This window comes from Bipolaris sorokiniana (assembly GCF_000338995.1).
Source record: "Bipolaris sorokiniana ND90Pr unplaced genomic scaffold COCSAscaffold_14, whole genome shotgun sequence".
NCBI lineage: Eukaryota > Fungi > Ascomycota > Dothideomycetes > Pleosporales > Pleosporaceae > Bipolaris > Bipolaris sorokiniana.
The window spans coordinates 1,093,979-1,117,328 of NW_006911908.1; the positions used below are offsets into that span (position 1 = coordinate 1,093,979).

General features: G+C 51.3%; 10 protein-coding genes across 10 annotated transcripts; 3 read left to right on the forward strand and 7 right to left on the reverse strand.

The window, feature by feature from the left end:
• Nucleotides 1–1,454: 1,454 nt before the first annotated feature.
• Nucleotides 1,455–1,610, reverse strand: COCSADRAFT_98784 (uncharacterized protein; the record flags this gene model as incomplete). The annotated part of the gene is made up of 1 exon (XM_007705777.1): nt 1,455–1,610. A coding segment is annotated over one exon (156 nt), but the record flags the coding sequence as incomplete, so codon positions are not given.
• A 1,152-nt stretch (nt 1,611–2,762) lies between these two features.
• Nucleotides 2,763–3,058, reverse strand: COCSADRAFT_245432 (uncharacterized protein; the record flags this gene model as incomplete). Its single annotated transcript, XM_007705778.1, has 1 exon — nt 2,763–3,058. A coding segment is annotated over exon 1 (213 nt), but the record flags the coding sequence as incomplete, so codon positions are not given.
• Nucleotides 3,059–4,138: 1,080 nt separating this feature from the next.
• COCSADRAFT_40289 (uncharacterized protein) lies at nt 4,139–6,955 on the forward strand. Its single transcript, XM_007705467.1, has one exon. It carries the CDS (start codon nt 4,296–4,298, stop codon nt 6,579–6,581), a length of 2,286 nt encoding a protein of 761 aa, XP_007703657.1. The 5' UTR covers nt 4,139–4,295; the 3' UTR covers nt 6,582–6,955.
• Nucleotides 6,956–7,920: 965 nt separating this feature from the next.
• On the forward strand, nt 7,921–8,985 carry COCSADRAFT_193323 (carbohydrate esterase family 4 protein; the record flags this gene model as incomplete). Its single annotated transcript, XM_007705779.1, has 4 exons — nt 7,921–8,028; nt 8,097–8,598; nt 8,672–8,752; nt 8,804–8,985. 4 exons carry the CDS (start codon nt 7,921–7,923, stop codon nt 8,869–8,871), a joined length of 759 nt encoding a protein of 252 aa, XP_007703969.1. The 3' UTR covers nt 8,872–8,985.
• A 234-nt stretch (nt 8,986–9,219) lies between these two features.
• COCSADRAFT_40290 (uncharacterized protein) lies at nt 9,220–9,854 on the reverse strand. The gene is made up of 2 exons (XM_007705468.1): nt 9,742–9,854; nt 9,220–9,678 (listed from the first exon to the last, which is right to left on the reverse strand). Exons 1-2 carry the CDS (start codon nt 9,754–9,756, stop codon nt 9,445–9,447), a joined length of 249 nt encoding a protein of 82 aa, XP_007703658.1. The 5' UTR covers nt 9,757–9,854; the 3' UTR covers nt 9,220–9,444.
• Nucleotides 9,855–11,209: 1,355 nt separating this feature from the next.
• Nucleotides 11,210–13,136, reverse strand: COCSADRAFT_245464 (uncharacterized protein). The gene is made up of 2 exons (XM_007705780.1): nt 11,319–13,136; nt 11,210–11,258 (listed from the first exon to the last, which is right to left on the reverse strand). The coding sequence occupies exon 1, from the start codon at nt 12,914–12,916 to the stop codon at nt 11,708–11,710; it is 1,209 nt and encodes a 402-aa protein (XP_007703970.1). The 5' UTR covers nt 12,917–13,136; the 3' UTR covers nt 11,210–11,258; nt 11,319–11,707.
• COCSADRAFT_245468 (uncharacterized protein) lies at nt 13,137–14,313 on the reverse strand. The gene is made up of 3 exons (XM_007705781.1): nt 14,281–14,313; nt 14,093–14,220; nt 13,137–14,019 (listed from the first exon to the last, which is right to left on the reverse strand). The coding sequence occupies exon 3, from the start codon at nt 13,832–13,834 to the stop codon at nt 13,358–13,360; it is 477 nt and encodes a 158-aa protein (XP_007703971.1). The 5' UTR covers nt 13,835–14,019; nt 14,093–14,220; nt 14,281–14,313; the 3' UTR covers nt 13,137–13,357.
• Nucleotides 14,314–15,214: 901 nt separating this feature from the next.
• COCSADRAFT_193326 (uncharacterized protein) lies at nt 15,215–19,005 on the forward strand. Its single transcript, XM_007705782.1, has 2 exons — nt 15,215–18,328; nt 18,395–19,005. Exons 1-2 carry the CDS (start codon nt 15,545–15,547, stop codon nt 18,617–18,619), a joined length of 3,009 nt encoding a protein of 1,002 aa, XP_007703972.1. The 5' UTR covers nt 15,215–15,544; the 3' UTR covers nt 18,620–19,005.
• Nucleotides 19,006–19,534: 529 nt separating this feature from the next.
• On the reverse strand, nt 19,535–19,888 carry COCSADRAFT_59348 (uncharacterized protein; the record flags this gene model as incomplete). Its single annotated transcript, XM_007705480.1, has 2 exons — nt 19,535–19,635; nt 19,741–19,888. Coding segments are annotated over 2 exons (249 nt in total), but the record flags the coding sequence as incomplete, so codon positions are not given.
• A 367-nt stretch (nt 19,889–20,255) lies between these two features.
• Nucleotides 20,256–23,310, reverse strand: COCSADRAFT_202902 (uncharacterized protein). The gene is made up of 2 exons (XM_007705783.1): nt 20,521–23,310; nt 20,256–20,473 (listed from the first exon to the last, which is right to left on the reverse strand). Exons 1-2 carry the CDS (start codon nt 23,294–23,296, stop codon nt 20,451–20,453), a joined length of 2,799 nt encoding a protein of 932 aa, XP_007703973.1. The 5' UTR covers nt 23,297–23,310; the 3' UTR covers nt 20,256–20,450.
• Nucleotides 23,311–23,350: the final 40 nt, after the last annotated feature.

The following is a 23,350-nucleotide window of genomic DNA, read 5'->3' on the forward strand; positions in this document are numbered from 1 at the left end:
CTACAATGCGTCCATAGGAGTTTATTATGCTCTACTGGCGTTTCCCGTACTTAGGCCCTATGCATTCTGCAGTTTTTTACTATACATTCTTCCGCGGAAATCGTGCTGTGATAGTAATCGTCTACCCTTCTAGCTTTCCGTCGTTGTTCCTTATAGAATTAGCAATTAATCGTGCACTTGATCCAGCACAACTCTTCGTAAGCTTCCTTTTCTCCGGGCTAGTACATGTGGCAATGCTGTACGCGACACTCGTTATGCTATAAATTGGTATAGCAGCAATCGTCCTCGTTGTCTCTAGTTTCTTCTCGCTTCCTCAAGTAGTAATCACACTGTCTTAGGCAGTCGACCCAACATAGGCGCTCGTATTACTCCATCCGCTCCTTGAACGTCCGAGGTGTCTCCTCGTCATCAGGTTCCTTAAACCTAGGTTATTCCTGGGCAGCCCTGCAGGCAATCTCATCTGCTCGGGGTCCCAAGATTATGACTCTTCCATTACAGTCGCAATCGTTAGCTTAGTGCGTAGTTAGTCCGCAGATCCAGCACTATTAATTTCTTAGGCGGCGTAGTACTTCGGCCCCTTCAATCTGCCAATCCATTAGTAGTAGTGCGTCCCACTTAAAGTCTTGGAGTCCTATTGCCTCTTATACTAGCTCAAACGCCTCGTCAGTGGCTTATCTTGCTTCTTCATACAGGTCTAGGTCGCTGAGGGTTTCATCTAGCTCCTCAGTTAGGTATAGTGTTGGTATCCGAATCATCCCAATCTTGACCGCTCCTTATCTAACTTCGTTTTTTGGGCAATCTCTGCGGAAGTGTCCTACTTCACCGCATCGGAGACATGCCTTACTATCATAACGCTTCTTACGTTCTTCCGTGGAGAGTCCGTCATTATACTGTCCTCAGGGTTTTCTATTCTTATCCTTAGACTTATCTTATACCTTACCGGTCATAATAGTGTCGCCATCTTTATCAAACCGGCTACGCTGCTTCCTTGTGTTGGCCACCGTGGGTTGAAATTATTTCTTTTATTAGTTTCTTTCCCACAGCCTATTATCAATGCGTGTCGCTAACTCGATCAGCGCATAAAGCGTATTTAGTTTATCGTAATGTACAAGTCCGTCTTTAACATTTTCCTTCAGACCTACTTCGAACACCGTTCGAAGTGCTGCGTCGTCCTAGTCGATTCGTGCCTGTAGCTGCTTGAACTCGGCTGTGTACACTAATACTAAACTGGTCTGCTTCAGGCGAGTTATCGCTTTCTCTGCCTAGTTCTAAGCATCCACTTCCCCAAAGATGTGTCCTATCTCTTTCTTGAACTCGGCCCAACTAGTGAACAAGGCACGCGTCTCGTCCTTTGTTCCTCTTTTTTCGATGTCTGACAGATAGTCCTCCACGTATAGCTGCATCCAGCTTGACGCTCGTCCTTTCATATGGGTGCTAGCCATGAGGATTTTCTCCTAGTCGTTAGGTACCTCGTTAAATTCACAATACAAGTCGATGTTAGTAAGGAATGTCCGCAACTCGGTGCGACTTCCATCGTACTTTTCTAGGGTTGCCATTTTCGGCTTCTTAAGTGGTTTCTCGTTCAGGGTGGCCATTAGTTGACCCATAAGTTAGTTAATCGTATTCTGCAACTCAGCCATCTGCCTTGCTTAGGCTTGGCTCTCGCGTCTAAGATTGACGAGTTCGTACTCGGGGCTCCCTGCCGCCAGCTCGTTATTTCCCCCTTAGGTACTACCAGTCATGTTAACATCTCCCTCAGGCGCCGAGCCTGGGATGTGAACATATTCGCTTGAATTTCCTAACATAGTTCAATCTTATTCGGACGCTGCTAGTTAATCCTCCTTCCACTGGATCCGTGGGTGGTCAAAGTGTTACACGGGGTAAGGGTCTATACTTCTCTATCCTAGTCCGCACTAAGGCAGGTGAGTATTACGTTAGTGTTCCGTGAGGCTTGTCTGGCGATGCAGTGGAGTTGGCGTGCTTAAGGAGGGTTTAACAAGACTAATCTATTTGATAGACTAACTTGTGACAATCTTGTTAAGTAAGGATACTAGTAAGAAAGTACAATTTGAGTTGACCACAACGAGAGTAATAATGAAATCCATCCATCCTTATATCCTCATTGCTTCCAGTCCTGCCATCACTGCCATCACGACTTTTCCGTTGCTTGGCCTGATGTCCTGATGGCTGCCATCAAAGGATTGCTGCCATCACATACTAGCGTCTGACGGTCGTCTTGGCGTGATGTCAATCACGTGATCCTCGCCCCGCGATGATCATTACCTTCTGGCGTGGACGTCCATAGGCCTTCAGCCATCTCGTCACTTGTCAAGGAGAGAATTCTTCTTGTTACTTGTAACAGCCGGCTCGTTATTTCCCCCTTAGGTACTACTAGTCATATTAACATCTCCCTTAGGCGCCGAGCCTAGGATGTGAACATATTCGCTTGAATTTCCTAACATAGTTCAATCTTATTCGGACGCTGCTGGTTAATCCTCCTTCCACTAAATCCGTAGGTAGTTAAAGTATTACATAGGGTAAGGGTCTATACTTCTCTATCCTAGTCCGCACTAAGGCAGGTAAGTATTACGTTAGTATTCCGTAAGGCTTATCTGGCGATATAGTGGAGTTAGCGTACTTAAGAAGGGTTTAATAAGACTAATCTATTTAATAGACTAACTTATAACAATCTTATTAAGTAAAGATACTAGTAAGAAAGTACAATTTAAGTTAACCACAACGAATGTAATAATGAAATCTAACCCATTCTTATATCCGTTGCCTTTGGTCCTGCCATCCCTTACTTCCCTGCCATCCCTGGGATAGTTGTGATGTTGGGGATGGCTGCCATCCCAAGGCGTCCTGCCATCCCTCGGATGGTTGCCCTTGGCGGGATGGCACATCACGTGACCTAGCCCCGCGATGATCATTACCTTCTGACGTGGACGTCCATAGGCCTTCAGCCATCTCGTCATTTGTCAAGGAGAGAATCCTTCTTGTTACTTGTAACACTCGCTTTCGTGGCGTGAATCTAAGCTGATATCGAACTTTCAACAACTTTGAACAACTGCTAAATACATCCGTGTTCTTCGCGAATCGAAGCATGCTTACTTTGTTTTCTCCCGAAGTCTCCCATTTTAGGGAGAACGATCTAACGGGACGTTTGATCTACAGTTCTCCTAGTGTTATAGTATTCATGGTTAGGTCAACTAGATGCGATGGCTATAGCCCGCATCGGAAGCCTAAATGACCAAGTCGTCCTTCTAGCCATTAGTCCAGTGAGCAAGAAAGATATCACTGCTTTACAGAATATGGGGGGCTTGATTAGTCTTATTAAGAAAAGCCCGCGTCGCAAAAGCTCGGTGACCAGATCCATATCACCAGGTCTGGCTGCTACAAATGACTCCGAAGTCGAGTTACAACGGCTCACTTTGGCCGAGAGCCGCAACAGTGTTGAGGATGGCAGTGAAGGTGTTAAGCTTGAGCTAGACGCACCGGTACCGATTCTTACGACTATTTCACCACGCCCGAATCCTTACGTACTTGGCTTGAAGAGAGCTGGGAGGGCAATGTTTGCTCCTAAGAAAACTCCATCAGTGACTGAGAGGTCAGAGGGTCAGGGAGGCCAGGAATCTTTGAGGGTGTCTTAACGGTATAGCCAGTCGTCTTGTCTGGTCTAAGAACATGCTGAATTACGCATGATGAACACGCTACATGGCGTTAGATAGTGCTAGACAAGATTACAAAGCTTTTAGTGGGACATTGCTCGACCCGTATTATAAGATTTTGCAATTCTCAGATTCAAAAAAGTTCACCGACTCATAGAAGCAACGCGTAACAAGTCTTTCTCTCTACTTATTCTGCTTCTATGCAACGAATCATAATCACCCATCCCAGGCATAGTAAAGAATAACAAGGAATTTTCGAAATGAACAAATTAAACCCCTTTAAGGATGTAGGATTCGAGCAATCCATGACGAAGAGAAGCTCAAAAAGTTTCCAAGGGTGGCTTCTGGCTTCTGTCTTCAAACAAGCAATGCACCCGCAGAAAAGAAATACACACATGCGTCAGCGCCACTGAGGCTGTACCGGGGAAGAAGCGTGAGGCGAAAGACCGACGTCATTCGCTGGGATCAGGCGCCCGTGTCACAGACCAAGCCGGCTAAGCTTACCGCGGCGCATAGATAAGGCCCCGGCTGCCGCTTCACTTCCTTGGCCACTTGCTCTGGCCAGCAACCATCGAGTACATTTTACTTGTACTCCTTCCCCCCTCACATATCCTCACACCAAAACCGATGGGAGAACCCGACGACCCTTCTATACGCAGCTTCAAGTCCAAGGCAGCGTCTGCACTTGGCTTGGGACGTAAGCCAGTCACTCCAAGCCACGTTCTCCCGACCCACAACCCCCACCCGACCGCCCATCCAGGCTTAGACGGCGCCCAGGCCGACGACGACAACAACAACAGCAATGAGAAGCGCGCTGCCCCTGATCTCAAGACCACAGGCTCCAGCAATGGCAGTGCAAATACCACGAGCGATGGAAATGCATCTTCCACCATAGAATCCGGGAAGCGTCCGTTCTACTCACTCACGCGGGTCAAGAATGGAACCCTCCGATTCATCACCCACACCAAGCATGCTGTCACACATAGCTGGATCAATGTCTTGCTAGTCTTTGTGCCGGTTGGCATCGCCGTCAAGCTCGTCGACCTGCAGTCCGAGATTGTCTTCTCCATGAACGCCATTGCCATTATTCCACTTGCTGGCTTGCTCGCGCATGCAACCGAAGTTGTCGCCGCCCGCGTTGGAGACGCGCTTGGCGCACTGCTAAACGTGTCTTTCGGCAACGCCGTTGAGCTGATTCTCTTCATCATTCTGCTTGCCTCTAACCAGATAGAGGTGGTACAGGCCTCGCTGCTTGGATCTATCCTTGCGAACCTACTCCTTATCCTTGGTATGGCCTTTTTGTTGGGTGGCCTCAAGTACCAAGAACAAGTCTACAACAATACTGTCACTCAAATGAGCGGAGTCATGCTTGCATTGGCCGTTATGAGTCTTCTGCTCCCTACTGCCTTCCATGCAGCCTTTGAGGACAATGCCATTGCCGATCACGAGACTCTATCCGTCAGTCGTGGCACGAGTGTCATTTTGTTGCTCGTCTATGGTCTCTATCTTCTATTTCAGCTGAAGAGCCATAGATATCTCTATGCCAGCACTCCGCAGCACATCATCGATGAAGAGTCCCATCCCGGTGTTCTTGCTGGTGCTTTTGACTCGTCCAGCTCAGACTCCTCGTCCAGCTCCAGCAGCAGTGACAGTGATGGCTCGTCGCGTTCTGATGGAACAATGAAGAAGAAGGCGAAGCGCATGGTCAAGAGACTTCGTCGCAAGTCCAGTGCTAGCTCCAAAGATGGGAGTGCCCTTTCTGCTATGAGCTCGCCAGATGGCGAACTCAATCAGAGTCCTTTGGAGGCTGAGAGGGAGAGGAGTAACAGCGTCTTCAATTCTAACGCTAGCATGTTCGGAACTTCTCGCCGGCATTCGGTCGACATTATGAGTGGCGATGAAGCGGACAACGATCAGTATGCCCCAGTCGTTCGTGACTTTGAGGCTGCCTCGCATACCTCGCAATCGATTATGAAGGGGAAACGCAGACACAAAAAGCACAAGAAGGACCGCCGTGACCGCAACAAGGTCAGTACCATTCCCGAGAAAGAGGTTGCGCCAAACGAGCCTGCACCCAAGGTCACCTTTGCCCAAGACACTCAGCAAAATACGGCTGCTGCGACCAACCCGCGCAGGTACAACCGTCCTGCACTTCCCTCCCTGCTTTCCAACAATGTCTTCTCGAATCCTCAGAATCTAGCCCCACTTGGCGGCCCTGCTCCGAACATTCGCATGGCGGCGCCTCGTGACAACACCGTTCTGCGCACACCTCTTCGCCGTTCCAGATCTCTTCCGGATCAGATTGGCCGAACGGCGCCCTACGCTAACGCAGCCAATCGCCCCGCTGTCTCACCTCAAACTGCCTTGGCGTTGAACGAGGATGACGAAGTTGACGAGGTGCCCGACATGTCCATTAAAGCGGCCATTTTCATGCTCTTGATCAGTACTGGTCTTGTCGCTGTGTGTGCCGACTTTATGAGTGGTGCTATAGAGCCAATGGTGGAATCTTCTGGCATTAGTCAAGCTTTCATTGGTCTCATCATTCTCCCCATCGTTGGTAATGCAGCAGAGCACGTTACAGCTGTCACGGTGGCCATGAAGAATAAGATGGATCTTTCCATCGGTATCGCGGTCGGCTCGTCGATTCAAATTGCAATCTTCATCACGCCCGTCATCGTCATCCTTGGCTGGATGATGGGCAAAGAGATGACGTTGTACTTCAATATCTTTGAAACTGTTGCCTTGTTCGTTACTGTCCTGGTTGTAAACTTCTTGGTACTGGACGGGCGAAGCAATTATCTCGAGGGCAGTTTACTCATCGCTTCATACATCATCATTGCACTAGCCAGTTTCTTCTACCCTGATGGTTGCGATGCTAGTGCTATTGGTGGCAATGAAAAGCACTGCACTTGAGTTGACCAACAAATGGCGCAACTTGCCCCAAGGTATGGCTGAGAGGCAGACGAAGGTTCAATCCTATCATCGCTGTTCAGCGGATGAAGATTGATGTCGGGAGCGACAGGAGGAGTTTTTAATTTGGTAGTAAACTGTACGCAATGCCAGCTCTCAGGTGAAACGGGTTCGTTCCGGATAAAACCTAGTTTGATGTTTTTCGGTTCTATTTTCCAACAGCCCCAATTGTCATAGACGCCTACTAGCTTTACATGTCCTCGTATTATAAATTGATATGTTTCTCCCAGCTCAGCATTTTCTATGGATTGCTTCGGTATCTCACAATTACTACAATTGTGTCCAGCGACTATCGATGCATATGAATAGAGAAGGATGTTCACTCTAGCGCTACCACCAGCCATGACTGTGTAGATGTGACTAGGTCATATTTTCGAAGTCCTCTACTGCAAGGCTAAGATGTATTTGGTGTAGTCTACGAACAGAATACCCATTATAGAATCCGAGGGCATAATAGATGCGGATAAACATTATGCTTGGCAAGTGAAAACAGTACCGGTGGGGTTATTGCTCATAAAATCATGCGTCACCTGGGCGAAAATTGCAAATCGACCTCGGCCCAATGGGTTGTGTTTAAATTACTATGCTTTACATATACTATAGCAGTCGGCAAAGGTGGGGGGAAATCAAGTTTCAAATTGAGACCAGCCACATGCGGGTCTACAAGCTAACATTAATAGAATGTTGCAACAACATTCCAGAACTTGCACAATTACGATCGTGGCGTATCTAGTATGCTACCAATTTGATGTTCAATTACACGAGCTCCACATTGCGCAGACCCAAGCCTCTCCTTGCGGGGGTCTCATTAGCCGGCGGCAATTGCATGAAACATATCGCGGAGATTTTCATCTGGCATCATATTCGAACCAGGTGTAATATGTGTTGATGGGCAAAGTCTTGCTGCTCGCATGGCGGACTGAAAGGGCACTAGAATCGTGATATTCTCTCCAGCCCACTCTGCTCAAGTCAAGTAAATTCAGTTGTAGACCAGGAGGCGATCGTTTCAAGGTCATTCACCCCGGATCTATTTGGGCCACTTGTGTTTCGAGAATCACGCGGATGCACCCGATCAGGGGTCACAGCCGCTTCCGATAGCCCGGTCGGACGGCATTGTTTGCCATAAACGAGCCAAGAGATTCCAAGCTTCTCTGACATGACATTTAGTACCGGAGAGCAATCTTGGCTCTTGTACTTAAGTATATGGTAGCTGTAGGACACATTGAATCCTCATCATCTTCCAAGCAACTCAACTTTGAACATCAGGAAAACACTAGGAAACATGGGTCTCAAGTCTCTTCTCGTCGCGGCCTTGGCTACCGTTGCTGTTGCAACACCTATTCCTGATCCTCTGAACGTGATTAGGCAGAGTGGGCCGGCTGCAGGACAGGTATGCAGATCCGCTTGCGTTTCTTGACGTGACACCCTGCCCTTGCATCCAAGTTAACATATCCAAAGGTCATCACTAAATGCGTAGCACCTGGCCAAATTGCCCTCGCCTACGATGATGGTCCATCGCAGCTAACCCAGCAACTTGTCAACACTTTGAATGCAGGCGGTGCCAAGGCAACCTTCTTTGTCACGGGCACACTGTACGGCTGTATCTACAACCAAAGAAACGCACTCCAAAACGCATACAAGTCGGGCCACCAAATCGCCTCTCACACATGGACACACCCGCAGAACTTTGGCTCGCTATCTTCAAACGATTTGACCAGCCAGATGTCGCGTCTTGAGCAGGCCCTCGTCAATATTATTGGCGTCAAGCCCACATATATGCGACCCCCTTACCTCGCCACAGGTGGCAATGTGTTGCCAACCATGCGCAACCTGGGCTACCGTGTCATCACGGCCGATGTCGACAGTGAAGACTGGAACGGCAAGACCCCCCAGCAGAGCCAGCAGAAGTTCCAGCAGGCGGGTGCGGGTGGCAACGGCCACATTACCCTCATGCACGAGAGTGAGTCTTCCATTCTGAGATTCTTTTAGAAAAGAAAAAAAAGAGAAAGAACATATGCTAACAAACTTGCTAGCCTACTCTTCTACCGTTAACACATTGACGCCCTGGTTGATCAACTGGGCCAAGAACAACAACCTCAAGTTGGTCACTGTTGGTAAGTTGGCTGCTCTAAAATTTCTAGTGGCGCGAGACTAACATGTTGTAGCCCAGTGCCTTGGAGACAGTGCGGGTGCGTACAAGAGCGGTACCCCGAACGGTGCGGGCAGCTGCTAAACCAGAAGCGGGACCGTGATTATGTAAATAGGGTAACAGACGTTGTCGACTTTGGTCAAGGAAACTGTTAACCACCCTTCTTTTCTCTATGAATATATTGAACTATTTCACGGCTTATAACTATCTTTTTTTGCTGTCTCCGTTCACCTGGGTTCATCTGACGACTGGGAGTTGATATTGATATGCACCTTACTGTACGAAAACTAAACATGGCGAGTTCAAGGGTTGAATAACCCCCCGGTAATGCCCCCACGAAAACCGGCGAGCAGCGCATAAGGTCCATGAGGCTTTTTGCCAAGCTGTCCTAAATACATGGCACATGTAGCTTTTCGTCGATGGGTGGAGATTGAGTAAAACTGGGGTCTTGACTTAGTCATGTCTTTCAAGTATCTTGTATTGCTGCTCGACCAATCTCCTTAATCTTCGTAGCAAAGCACTTCCTAAACTGCTAGAATGCCTTGCACAGGTTTTTAGAGTATCATCCCCGTAGTCTATGTGCGTACTGTTGATTTGAAAAACATCGCCCTTCTCCATCTTTCTCTTCAAACTTGGCCAGATTCCCACCATCTTCCTCTAATACCTCATCATCTTCTCCCGGTAACCATATCCCCTTCCATATCCGGGGTCAACACTAACATACTCCCGCTTCTCGCTCTGACTAATGATGTACCATGCATGAATTACACCTGGGATCCATCCGAGCAGGTCCAACGCGATGTTAATCAGGACGTCTGCACCGCAGCCACGCAGCATGAAAACGGGCAGGAAGGGTAGCCAAATAGCAAGGAAGTAGAGTAAAATGTTTCTCTTTGGGCAACGTCAGCGGTGAGGCCAGAGAGAATGAGCGATGGACAGGAGGAGGGTACGAACGGTGCTGGATGGCATTGTGTGGTATATGTTGTTGTAAATGTGGATACAGTAAGAGAGGTATGTATCTAGTTTTTTTTGACTTTAAAGTGAATGTTCGCTGAGATTCGTTTGCAGCAGAATCAGATTCATAGTCAGTCCATAATCTGGACATATTTATAGTTGTCTCTGACCGCACAACTTAGTGTGAACGCGATGACGAAGACCAAGAACCGGACTAGTTACCTTGACGAGGAGCGGGGCATGGCATGGCATCTCTCTTCCGGATCTCCAATCTTGTTTTGCATACTGCCATTGATAGCGCTACAAGATGCATATAGCTCTGGGTCAACTATCTGCCCATGGTACCATGACGGCTCCAAGCTTCTTGGAACAAGCAAACGACGCGACTAGCCAGTCCCAGTTTGCAATGGCTGCCCCAAGGTTAGAGGATCGCCCAACACGTCTGTTTTAGCGCCACAGAGTGACGCAGAGCCAATAACTCTTGTGGTGCAGGTTGTGGCTATTCGGTTTGCACTGCTGAAGCAGTGTGTTGTCTGGGTGTTGAGACTGCATACTACTGTCAGACTGGTATGGGCATTTCCCTGCGCAACATGTAGAGCTAGAGAAGGCATGCATGTATTGATTTGATACATATTATAGGAGACTATAGAACAGAAATGATTTTCTATAATCTGTTTCTAGTGTAAAAAGCGACCATGTGGGGTTGTGTTTCCAAGCCGTCAACGCTTGACGCCCCATGCATTTGCCCCGAGGGTTGGGGGTTCTCGAACGTGTTGGTCCGGGTCTGGAACAAGGACGTAGATACATACACAAGTACTTGGCATCAGTAATGTGGACTATGGTCATGCTTGGAAAAGATCACTTTTGCTCGAGGATATGACGTCAATCAAGAACGGGTGCTGCAACAGACTTTACATGAGATTGATCAATTTGATTCCTCTGTGAAAACAACTTGCTTTTCCAGAGATGGAGAACACTATGCTGCTATAAAACGAAACATTCCAAGTCCATGGGAGGGGGGTTCGACCTAGTCGCTTGGGCAAGGCTAGATAGTAACTGACGACTCTTTAACAGTAGACACTTCCGTAGTGCCGACGCTAGTCTTTCTCAAGGCTCAGTTGCCGCGTCATATCATCACTTGTCAATCAGCGAAGTTCGAGTGCACCAGTCACTTCCATTTCCCATACACATTGTACACTATTTTTGAAGTACAAGTGGATACTTTCCACAGCTCCCATTCTTGAGGTTGACGCTATGCTTGCTCAGTATGGAGGGTAACCAGAGAAGCATTGGATCAGACACTTGTTACTATATCTCTCCGTAGATCGAATGCAGGGTCACAGAGGATAATCAAAAGAATTCGGCTTGGGGCGAAGGACTTGTGCTAAAGTCTGGGGTGAAGCGTAGGGGTAGGACAGGGGACTCGTCAATGGCAGCGTCTGAATACAGCGTTACGGTTTCGCATACGTCGTCGAGGAGAGGGCGCAGAAGGGAGCGTCGAGATGCCGATAGTGAAACTACAAAACTGTCAGAGGCACGATCAAGGTTAACGGCGGCGAAGAAATGGCGAAATATACATTTAGATTCTGTGGTAATATAACAATGTTATCGGGGTATCTGTAATCGGAAACTACAAGACGGGTGTGGACGTGTTTGAGAAGGGTAGTGTTTGGCTTCGAAGTGGATCTATTCTTTTCGGTAGCCGCGCCTTGAAAACAAGGTGTGAGTGGCGGGGACTATCCTAATGTCGGAGAGGAGGTTTTAGGAGAAGGGGTTACTAATCTAATGGGCTGAGCGGGATGGGGGGTGAGGAAAGAAAAAGTAGAAATTTGGATGGGAGAAGGGAAGGGGAAGGGCTATGTAGTAATAACATAAGACATTCGGCATCATCGTGTCGCATTATCATGAGAAGGGTAGAGAGATGTACTGAAAATGAAAACAAGTAAGAAAAATAAAAGCAGTGACCCTAGTGGGGTAGCGCTTTTACCATCCATTTACGAAAGGCTTTGGCCTTACTCCCTGAAGCCTTGCTGGCTTGTGTGTCCAAGTGGCTTGCGGCAGTGAAGGCTTCGACGACGCTCATAGCGTTTGCTTCTTCGTCTTCGTTGAAGGTGATGAGGTCGAGGAATTGGCGGAGGACAATGGAGCCGAGCTTGGCATGTGCTTGTTCGACGTAGTCGCTGTTTACGGTTTCGGCAGAGGTGCGGGCAATGACGCTCCATCCATCGGGCTTGAGCGATGCTTGGCGAGCAAGCAATCGCTCGCTGGAGGCTAGCAGGATAAAGGCTCTTATGATTGCGTCCTTGTTTGTGATGTGGTCGGGCGAGACGTCGAGGACTTCTAGGAAATCATCGAGCGAGGCGGTGCCGATGAAGGTGTGGCGGTGCTTGTATTCTAGATCGCGCTCCTGCTGGATGGCTGTTGCGGTGCCTGTCTTTTTTGGCAGGCGTTTTGGTGTGGCTGGGTGGAGGGAACGAGTGTTTGTTGGGCTCGAGAGGCGGGAGGTTTCGCCGGGGGTATTGGCAGCCTTGATGGGGAGGCCGAGCGAGATTCTGCGCTGGTGTGTGTTTGCGGAGCGCTGGGGCTTGGACGTGTTTGCTTGCAGCTGCAGGAGCCCCTCGTTTGTCTTTGCACGGAGGGGCAGGGAGCGCGAGGCTTTTTGTGCACTGGCAAGGCGCGACTCGATGGTGGGGGTGGAAGGGGTGCGGAGGTGCGAAGGGCGGCGCTTGTGCACATGGACAGGCTCGTCACAGTCGTCCTTGAGCGAAGGCGACTTTTGCAGGTGGTCGTAGGCAAAGTAGTCGGGGTTGTGCGTGTCTTCCTTTATTCGATCCAGCGAATAGAGGACGGGCTCTTCGAACAGGGTAGCGTCAGTGGCCAGGCCGAGTGCGTCGGCGGGGTCAATGGCCCTGGTGCGGGGGCTGGCGCGGGGGCTGGCAAATTTGAGGCCGTTGACATCTGAAGGCATGACCCAGTGCTGGACGCCCTGTTGGGCCTTGATGTCATGCTTGAGCTTGCCCTCGAGGGCGCTCTCCGTGTCGCTGGCCATGGAGAAGCGGCGCGGGGTGCGCGAGGGCGATGTGGGCTGGTTCTGCGTGTCGTAGCCGGCGTTGCGGAGGGCGTTTAGGATGGAGCTGTCCCCGCGGTCGAGGTAGAGCAGGCCAGTTCTCCACATGGCTGCGTGGGGGGGAAGCTTGTCTGTGGGAGAGGTGTCAATGGCGGAGGGCGGATGGGCAATTGGCAATCGGAGACGGGCCAGGGCGTCAGTCGTCGTCGTTGTCGTCTGAGGGTTCCTGCTGCGTGCGATGGCCGTACCCAACAGTCACCCTCTACAGTCTTGTCGGACGCGGACAGGTGGGCGCGATGTGCCGCAGGCCGAGCTTTAGTACTTGGTCACGTCGTGCGTGTGCTCGAGTCGGCCGGCGCTAGTGCCCGCTTTTCACCGCCATTTTCCGCATCGTGTGGGCGTCGGGTGGAAAAGTCTGTCGCAGCAGCGGTGCGTCTTGTCTGCACTGGACCTAAGCCGTGTCTCAAAGCCGTATGCGCCCTGCTCTTTTATTAGGCCTCTTTGTTTTCCTGCCTTGTCAACCGGTGCTGCTCGATGCCTCTCGCCCAATCATCCCGCCGCTTGCACGCTGCCGCTGCCAGCTGATTTGGCCACGACTGCACACAATAGCACTCCCTGTACCTGCATGCGGATCAGTAGGCCTGGCGCACCGCACGGCAGCCATCGCATCCCGACTCGTCCCGGCGTCGGACGAATCTGGCTCGTATCGTTGTTGGGGGCGGCTGGCGTGATGGTGAAGCAATGACGTGGTGGAGAGGGTGGGCCCACGCCGCGCAGGGCTGAAGAAGAAGAGAATGCCGTGAGCTTGGGGCCATTGTCACCCACGCCCTCAGCACCAAAACCACCATGTCCAGACCCCTCGACTCCCAAGTCTCCCATCGGGCCATCTTCGGAACCCGTTTGCCATGGGCGAAAATCAGCGGGGCAGGTGACCGTGCAATCTGCTGCTGCTGCCATGTCCACGCGTTGCAGAGGGCACGCAGACGCCTCGATGCGGCACCATCGGCTGCCACAATCGCCCACCATATCCACTGCTTGCTGCTCACCCACCTCTCGACCCCGCAGTGACACGATGCTGCTGCTCGGATGGTCGAATCGCACACTGACGCGTGCCAGGCGTGTTTCGCTCCCTAGGCTGTGATTCGTCGCCCGTGCCACCTGGCTGGCCCCCCACCCAGAATATCATCTTTGTTGATATGCACGTGATGCTCCTAGCGTCGAGTCAATCTTGTCCTTGTCCACGAGGCCGTTAGAGTGGGAGTGGGTGTGGGTGTGGGTGTGTACCGTATGTAAACACTGGTGTGGTGCTGGCAGAAGACAATAGCAAGGCGCTAACCACTTGAAGCCAAGTTCAAGGCCAGTCATGTCATCCACCACCACCACCACCACCACCACCACCTTGACCTGCCAGACTGCAAGGCTGCCCTCAGGCCTCAGGTACTCTTTGCTGACTGAACAAAGCGGCAACCGACCTTGGAACTGTCAAATCATGACATAGCTGTAGCTCGCTCATTACACACTTAGCCTGACGTCAGCCATATCCTTGTCGCATATGATCCAGATAACATTCCTGTTCAGGTTTTATGGTGTCCTAATCAGGGCCAGATTCCACCAACATTGTCGGTAGACGTCCGGGTAGTCTAGAGTAGGCATGAAATTAGACCATTACCAGGTACATGGAGCTTTCACACCCAGCCCTATATTTAGTTAGCGTACAAACTCACCGTGCTGACGAGAAAACCTCGAGGGCAGAAAGCCTCGTCGCCAAAGAAACGAATTAGTAGCAAGTCTTTCGCAACTCCGAGACATAGACATAGGTATATATATATATATCCTAAGAAGACCTAGAACAGGCCATTGTTGGTGAAGAGCCACGAAGATGAGGAAGTAATACGGGTCCTGACGCTCGAGATACCTATTGACAACAGCCTTATCCTAACCCAAAACCACATAAGCTTCATGCTGGATGCCACCAAACAACAACACCAAATACCCGTGTTGGAAGAGTGCATGCACTTGGCCCAGGCTGACATAAGGATGCACACCCGACGTGTTCCGCCTCCTTTGGCCGAAGCTGCTTTCACCGCTCGGCCCTGCTGGCCCGCCAACTGAGCTTCTACCACGCGTGACGTGTTATTTGCCAGCCACCTGTATTGTCTCCAGCGGACCCGACGACATTTAAAAGGTCGCGGCCGGCATGCAGAAGAAGAAAAACCTGCTCAGACAAGGGACAATCTGGTTTGCAACCACATGGTGGCACAGGCGAACAGACTGTGGGAGAGTGTGCCACAATGTAGCGTCGTCGCCATGCAGCGCCAGCGGCCCGCCAGCGCTAGCCGTTCCGGGTGCTTGGCGTAAACAAACCCAAAAACAACCGAGCAGTCAGCTCTGGGAGAAAGCAATGGTGCTAGCCTCAGCGAGGACACCTTGCAGCTCTCACCACACTCAGTCTCTCTCTGCACCTCGAGAGAGCGAGGCCCCGAGTGTGTGTCTACGCAGAGGGAGGGAGACTTGGAGAATAATCTAATAACCACTATTGTTACCCCACCCACTCACACCGCTCCAACCCTCTCCCGTCGCTTCGAGTCAGCTCCGCTCATGAAATTTCCCACTGCTTTGTTTCTTCCCACCGCCCAGCTCCTCTGCAACTGATTGTACCTGTTGCAGGACACGACATTCCCAACGAACCATTGCCCTGACCCCCGTACCCACCCGCCCTAGAGGGCGTACATAGTCATGGACGACGGCCCTCCACCTCCCCCACCTCCACATGGTGCCAATCCAAAGACAACTGGAGGCAGTCATGCTCCTCCCGAACCCCCTCCTACCGGCGGTCTCCCCCCGGGCAACTATGACATCTTCATCATTCCTCCACACTCCTCAGGGGGCGGCTTCATATACCTGCCCAGCCTGGGTGTGCAACAGAACAGCTTCATAGCTGGTGTACTCAGTACCATAGCCAGTATAGTCCTTTGGAAAGCTGCTGAGCCACACGTCAAACAATATTTCCTCATCGTCAGGCATGGAGTCACAACTGGCGGCAATGGTGTCATTCTCCTAGCTGTCCTCATGCTCCTTGCCGGATGGGCTTTTGGCCAGACACAGGCCGGACGGCGATTCAATGGCGGGGGTGGCGCGGCGTACGGCAATGGGCCACGCGGCGGACCTGGTGCTGGCTCAGGTGCTGGTGCTGGTGCCGGTAACTCTGGAAGCAGCTCCAGCTACCAGCGAGCACCCCCACCACCGCCTCGAAACGGTGGCTTCCCAGGCAGCCCCCCGCCTCATGGTGGATGGGGTGGGTACCGACAATACGGCTCCGCATCGTCACCGCCTCCACAAGACGACGGGCCTTCCTCAGACGAAGAGGCTGAGCGAGCTGAAGAAGAGCGGAAGCGCGCCGAAGAAAAGCAGAAGCGTGCGGAGGAGAAGGAGAAGAAGGCGAAACAGGAAGAAGAGCGCAAGCAAGCTGAAGAGGCCAAAAGGAAACAAGAAGAGGAAGCCGAACGTAAACGTGCCGAGGAAATCGAGCGTGAGCGCGCCGAGAAAGCAAAGATAGCAAAGGCACAAGAAGAGGAGCGTAAGCGTGCTGAGGAGTTCAAGCGCCAAGCAGAGGAGGCTAGAAAACAAGCAGAGGAGGCCAGAAGACAAGCCGAAGAGGTCAAGCGACAAGCAGAAGAGGCCAAAAGGCAAGCTGAGGAGGCCAGATTGAAGGAAGAAGCCAGACTCAGAGAAGAAGCCAGACTCAGAGAAGAAGCTAGACTCAGAGAAGAAGCCAGGCTGAAGGAAGAAGCTCTGCTCAAGGAGGAAGCTCGACTCAAGCAAGAGGCTCGACTCAAGGAAGAGGCTCGACTCAAAGAAGAGGCTCGACTCAAAGAAGAGGCTCGACTCAAAGAAGAAGCCAGACTCAAAGAAGAAGCCAGACTCAAGGAAGAAGCCAGACTTAAGGAAGAGGCAAGAATCAAGGAGGAGGCTAAACTCAGAGAAGAGGCAAGAATCAGGGAGGAGGCTAGATTGGAAGAAGAGGCCAGATTGAAAGAGGAGGCCAGGCTCAAGGAAGAAGCCAGACTGAAGCGCGAGGCCGAGGAGAAGAAAAAAGCCGAGGAAGAGAGAAGGAGGCGCGAGGCCGAACAGCAAAGGCTTGCCGAAGAGGAGAGGCAAAGGCAAGAGGAAGCCGAACGACAGCGTATAGCAGAGGAAGAACGCAAAGCCGAGGAAGAGCGTCGCCGGGCTGAAGAAGCCCGACTAGCTGCTGAGGCGGCCAAGAAGAAGAAGGAAGAAGAGGACCGTCGGCGAGCGTGGGAGGAGCTTAAACGAGCAGAAGAAGCACGGCAGAAGAAGGAGGCAGAGCAAAAAGCCAAGGAAGAAGCAGCTAAACTTGCGCGTGCCAAAGCTGAGAAGGAGAAGTGGGAGCAGATGCGCAAACGTGAGCGAGAGCAGCGTGAACGTGAGGCACGAGAACGCCTGGCCAAGGAGAAAGCCCGCAAGCAACAAGAGGCTTTGGAGAAGGAGAAAGCAGAGCGTGAGGCACGCGAAGCAGAAGCACGAGCTCAGATCGAAAAGGAGATTCGCGAAAAGCTCGAAGCCGAACAGAGAGCCAAGGCCGAAGAGGAGGCTGCGAAGAAGGCCGCTGCTGACAAGGCTGCTGCTGAAGCTGCCGAAGCAAAAGCGAAGCTTGAAGCAGAACTCGCTGCTGCCAAAGCGAAAGCAGATGCTGAGCGAGCAGAGCGTCTCAAAGCAGCACGTGAACGAGCTCAAAGAGATCGAGAGGCTCGTCTCAAGGCTGAAGCAGAGAAGGTCAAGGCTGAAGCAGAGAGGCTCAAGGTCGAGAAGATCAAAGCTGAGAAGCTCCAAGCTGAGCAAATAAAAGCTGAGGCAGAAAGGATCAGAGCCGAAGCAGAGAGAATCAAAGCTGAAGAAGCTGCTGCTGCTTCGGCTGCTGCCACTGCCGCTGCTGCTGCCGCTGCCGCTGCTGCCCCAGAGATCACATCGACCCGCAGATCTACTACTTACGGTGGCGTTGGTGGCGGTGAACGACTTGATCCCTATGCAGGCGTAAGAATGCCAGCTCCTGCTTCCGTCGCCTCTAGTCAATCGTCTCCTATCAAGGCTACCGTCACATCTAAGAAATCTTACGAGAAACCTACTGCAAAGTCTTACCTCAGCAGCGAAGACGGAAAGTCTTTTGTCCCGCCTCGGTCTACTGCTACTCGCTCACACGTTTCTTCCCAATACTCCGAGTCTTCTTACGCACCTTCAGAGTCGACTACACGCACAACACCACCAGCTTCAAAAAGTGGGCCATACGCGACAGCCGATCCCAACAAGATTGTCATCAAGGCTGTCTATCTTTTCAACGACTTGTTTCCAAAGCCCGTTGCTCAACTCGTATCCAATGTGGGCAAGGTAACCGACGGGCTCATTCTGAAGATTCAATCCGAGGGTCTTTTCATCGACGATGATGTGCGAGGCATTCCACAGCGTGAGTGGGATGTCAAGGCTTGGACGCTGAAAATGGTAGAGGTAAGTCGGCTTGTTGTTTAGCATGGCAGCTTGAGATGACGATGCTAACATATGTGTTTGTGTCAGACGGGCAAACAACCCGCCAAGAATCTGCACATCCTCCGAGCCTCTGTCCGCGACGCCGACGGCAAAAAATACGTCTTCCTCATTGACGATAGCGAGAGCTGGAAACTGGCGCTTGGTCTGCAGCGTCTCCGCAAGGGCAGCCAAGTGCGTAGTATGCAGAGTGCTCAGATGGCTCCTAATGAGATGGCACGTGTACTCAACGCTGTGCCATTGATGGCCTTTTAGTGAGGAAAAGTTATGGGTAAGGGTATATGTGTGAGTGCCGGCAAGAGGTTCGTTGTTGACTTGTATTCTGGGAAGGTGGGGTCAAACACGGGTAAGAAAGGAACTCACTTAGTTAGGGAAAGAGAGATGATTACTATGATGATGAGGACGAAGAAGAAGAACAAGCATCGAACAGAGAACAAAAGTCAGGATTTTGTTTGTTGTACCCTCGGATATCTGGGAGAATGCACTTTGGTACCAGACTGCCTTCTTTCCTTCCTTTTTTTTCTTCTCGTCTTTTATATATACCTCCCGCATCGTCTTTAGCATGATGAGCATCAGCGGCGGCGTTTTTTCTTTTCTGTTCTGTACTAGCTCGTTATCAATTCAACATATTGATTATGCTGTCAAGACATGTCCAGACTCTCGCTTGTGTTGCTGCTATTTGTGTGAGGAAAGAGATTTCCTCTTGTGAATGTCTATCTATGTGTTGTTCATTGAGTATGTAGCCAATTCGGTGGGCGAGAGCAAATTGGTGTTGTGGAATTGAATATGCAAGAATGCTTCATCATGTCTACATCAATTTGCATGAATGAAGGAGTCCCGTAGATTTGTGTTATCAACTGCATTTGTATATTGCCATTTTATTTTATTTTTCTCCATCCATCAAGGAAGCCAGGATGGCACCATATCACTGAAGTCTGGCGACCGTGTTCAAGCCTCTCTACCAGCCCATATCATCCTCTCGGATATATCCACCTAATCTCTTGAGTATACTATGAAGCACTTCCGACTCGTTCTCCATAACCTGTGTGCACCGGTCTTTGCAGCTGTGCCTCAGTGTCTAAGCCATCGTTAGTATCGCAGCCACCACAAGGTTGCACATCTGTTCAAACTTACTCTAGCCCAGGTCTAGATCTTGGGCGTATCAATCGAAAGCTTGATAGCCTTGTAGGCGACGACAGCCGAGCAGCCGTCGTTCAAGATGGGCTGGAGCACAGGACCGGACTTGCAGTCGGGCGCAGAGTAGACGTTGACTATCGATTTTTCCCAGTCATGTTAGCCCTTGCTATTTTCTTTCGTATATCTTCCAAACCGCAAACTCAAGGCTAGTAAAAAGGAAAACCAAGGGAGTGACTTACGAGCGTTGTAGCGGATCGAGTTGTCGTGGTGGACAACGCGGAGAGACTTGATGCCCGCAACAAATTCGTAGCACGTGTCCGCGTTGGCCGACATGAAGGTGATGGGGCCATTGCAGTTGTCTTCACCGAATACGTGCATGCGGACCTGCTTCGTACCAGCAGTGGTCCTAGGGAAGGCAACTGCAGCGCTGAGCGCAGCAGCGAGACCAATGAACGTCCTGATGAACATTTTGTGTTGTTTCTTGGGGTATTTCGAGGTGTGTATGTGTATGGGTATTTGTGTGTGGGTCAGAAGAAGAGACTGGAGTCGACGGTAGATCTAGTTTTTGTAGGCTGGGGGTGAGAGGCACAAACAATTCGAGGTGAAGCTAGAGAGGCAGGCACGCTGTAATGTTGAGTGGGTCCCGGCTCTGCAAACGGCAGCTGAGAAGCTGCAAAGGTGAAAGTGAGAGAGATTGTGTGAAGGTGCAAGAAAAAGATTTCACGGTTTCGACTGTAATCACAGTATAGGGACAGCCTCTCATTTTTTGCTTAAGTGGATTCTTTGACGGCATCACTCACTAAAATACCAAGCGTCACCAACAGTAAGTAGAGTCGTATAAAAGAGGATATGGGAGGGAGTTTCACACAATATTATTGTAAGGTTGTGTGGGTGTGATATTGAGGGGATCCTACATTCCAATTCACTAGAAATAACTTCGGGTAGAAGCTCACTCGGAGACTGGTTTTGCACCTGAAATTGGTTAGCCTCGAAGTCGGCCAGTGAATTGATCTTCTTACCCAGCATCCATCCAATGCCGGAGGCAAGAGCCCCTGTCGCGGCATTGGTCACCATGTCCCTCCTCCGAACACGCTCTTGGGCGTCAATGCTACCAGTCTCACTTCCGTCTAGACTGGCTCGACCCGAGCCAAATTTTGTATTCGATACAGCCTCTGCGCTTCCACGCAGGGGGAAGGCCGTCTTGGAAAACGCAGCTGCAGCGCCACGTGCCACATCAAATAGACCCATCGGTGCCTCTTCAACTGCACCCCTACCGACTTCGCGACGAGGCTGCACAGTGGTTGTTTCCAGGTCAAATGTGCCAGGCAGCTTTCGGTCTGCTGCGTCATTGAAGCGCTCCTCAGCTTCGTTCTCTTGAGCGAGAAGATGCATTGTTTCAGCTTCGCACTGCTGCCATACGCAAAGAACCTCTTCAAGATGTTTAGGTGGTGCTAACAATAACGCTTGTGAAAGCAACTCCATGCGTTGCTCCAGTCTCCTTAGGTCCGGTCTCGCTGTTTTAGTGGCTTGCGACCAGCTGCTAGACAGTGATGACGAGTTGTAACGTCCAGCACGTAGAGCAGCCCGCCAGGCAACGTCCTCAGCTTCGTCTTCGTGGTTCTCGGCATCTTCTGACGTGGTTGAGAAATAGTGAGATGGCGTTGGGGGAGTGCCCGATGGTGTAGTCGGCGTCAGCCGGGTAATCACGTATGAATATGCAGTCTCGAAATCATCTTCTTCGAGAGCAGCCTCGATCGCCATTCCAATCACTCGTCTTTCGGCAGCCGCTTTCTTCGCTTCAATCTCTACGGGGGTGAGTGCAGTGTCCCATTGTTCTTCATCCATGATGGTGGACGGCATTGCGATGACTAGGTTTTGTCCAATCGACACCAGGTCGTCCAGCTTCGTGTAACTACCACTATTTTGCGACAACAGCTTCCGGACCAGAGACAAAGGATTCGGGCCAACTCTGATGTTGACTGGTTGAAAAGGCACACCATGCTGGAGTATGAGTGAGTAGAACGACATGGCGTGGGTTGCTGAAAGCAGAGCCTGGAAACGCCGGAAACGCGATGAAGAGGGAAAATGAGGGGCAAAGGCATTTAAGATGGCAGCGGCGCGTTTGGCGCCGCCCCTATTGCGATTCCCGTTGCTAGCATTGTCGTAGTGATGCATGGCTGAGGCGAGCACTACTTTCTCTACATCAGAGGAAAGTAGCGGTTGCTGGCCAAAGGACGGCTTGAGATAGATTTCTATGGCAAGAGGGAAGTGGTTGCTCTCGAGGAGCGCTTTCAATATTTCTGTCTCCATGGTCTTGCTATCTAGCATACCGAAGATGCCTTGGGCCTTGCGATCTTCGTCGTGGCGGTCAGTACCCCAGTTCCACAGCCACACCAGCTTCGATCGGATGATGCGCCACTGTTCGCTGTCGCTCTTGGAGTTGCTGTTGAGTGTATGAAGTATTTTCTGCAACATGGACATTTGCTCAGAGTAGTCATCCCGCAGAGACATGTTTGCAATGTCTCGGATAGAGACTGGGTGGTGTAATGTAAAAAGTGTATATGAAGTGAATATGATGAGTTCTAGAATACGAAACGCATCAGGGCCTGGCTGAGTAAGGGCGTTATCGGGGTGCAGAAGACGCTCTTCCCTGAGCAGGGCAGTAGTTGAATCATGGAGCAGAGGGTTCTTGAGATCGTAAGCAGGCAATTTGTCCACGCTTGTATTGAGGTCTGGGGGCGAATCGTAGTTGAGTAGTGTACATATCCGGTCCAACAGCGCGTGCGCAGTCTGCAGAGCGTTGATGTCACTCTGGTGAATTAGGTAGAGACATGCTAGAGTTGTACGCGCATACTTGATCTCGAGCTGGCGTTGCTGGTCATCGTCAACGTAGTCACGCCCTTCTTCGTAACCCCCCAAATCAATGTCTTCGGGACCGTCCCATTCAGAAATGGCTGTTGTGATCAGGGCCAGGTGGTCTTTTGAGGTATACAGTAGCCATTGAAATAAATAATCCCAGTCGTCGGATATGTGTGGTCCCCCGCCGTCGGTTGACCCGCGCCGATCGTGGGTCACAGAGGCGCGCCGACTGCGGTCGTGGGCTCCACATAACCAAGGGGCAACGACAGTCTTGAGATCGCGCGCGACATTGTGTATGTCATCTTTGCTGGCATTGCATGCATTCGAGAGTTGCAAATCAACGGCACGGCGCCCCTTGAGTGCGGCAAAGTCGTCGAGGGTGGGTGGAGGCAAGTGTGGATAGTACTCGTAGCTGAGGCGCAGGAGGGGAAGGGCAGTGGAGATGAACCAGGTACGCAGGTGCTCCGAGTGGTCGAGGAAGGGCACGACGAGGCGCGGGACGAGATCTAGCAGGCCTGTCTGGGCATCGATGCGGTGGGAGCGGTGGATGAGGAAGTGAGTGAAGAGGTCCAAGTCACGGTCCGCTCCATACAACGGATGGGCTACAGGTGGCAGCACCAGCGATTGCCTCTTCTTACGGGCGCGCACATCTGAGAGCTGCTCGACAGGCGTGACATCGAGGGCGTCGGCCGGGCTATCGCCAGGCTCGCGGGCGCCCGTAGCCAGGCCGGCGAGGAGGTGGTAGTACGAGGCCGGGTCGTGCTGCTCTGGCAGGTATGCGAGGAGGATGCTCAGGCTCAGCTCCAGTGGCAAGTCGCCGTCGCGCAGAGCTGTCAAGGCCTGTAGCGCAGGTGTGTTGGCGTGAGCGGCATAGTGCACGGCCAGGAGGATGCAGTGCGGGCCTGAGAGTTTCGACAGCTTCTGCAGCGCCGCCATGTCGAGGTTGAGGCAGTGGCTTTCTGATGCACCGCCGTTCGCTACGTCAACCGC

Coding starts and splice junctions, on each gene's coding strand:
- COCSADRAFT_40289 (XM_007705467.1), top strand. CDS start 4,296: ATGGGAGAACCCGACGACCCTTCTATACGCAGCTTCAAGTCCAAGGCA.
- COCSADRAFT_245464 (XM_007705780.1), bottom strand. CDS start 12,916: ATGTGGAGAACTGGCCTGCTCTACCTCGACCGCGGGGACAGCTCCATC.
- COCSADRAFT_245468 (XM_007705781.1), bottom strand. CDS start 13,834: ATGGTGGGCGATTGTGGCAGCCGATGGTGCCGCATCGAGGCGTCTGCG.
- COCSADRAFT_193326 (XM_007705782.1), top strand. CDS start 15,545: ATGGACGACGGCCCTCCACCTCCCCCACCTCCACATGGTGCCAATCCA. Junction 18,329..18,394: donor GGACGCTGAAAATGGTAGAG/GTAAGTCGGCTT, acceptor TGTTTGTGTCAG/ACGGGCAAACAACCCGCCAA.
- COCSADRAFT_202902 (XM_007705783.1), bottom strand. CDS start 23,296: ATGGCGGCGCTGCAGAAGCTGTCGAAACTCTCAGGCCCGCACTGCATC. Junction 20,474..20,520: donor CGGCATTGGATGGATGCTGG/GTAAGAAGATCA, acceptor AACCAATTTCAG/GTGCAAAACCAGTCTCCGAG.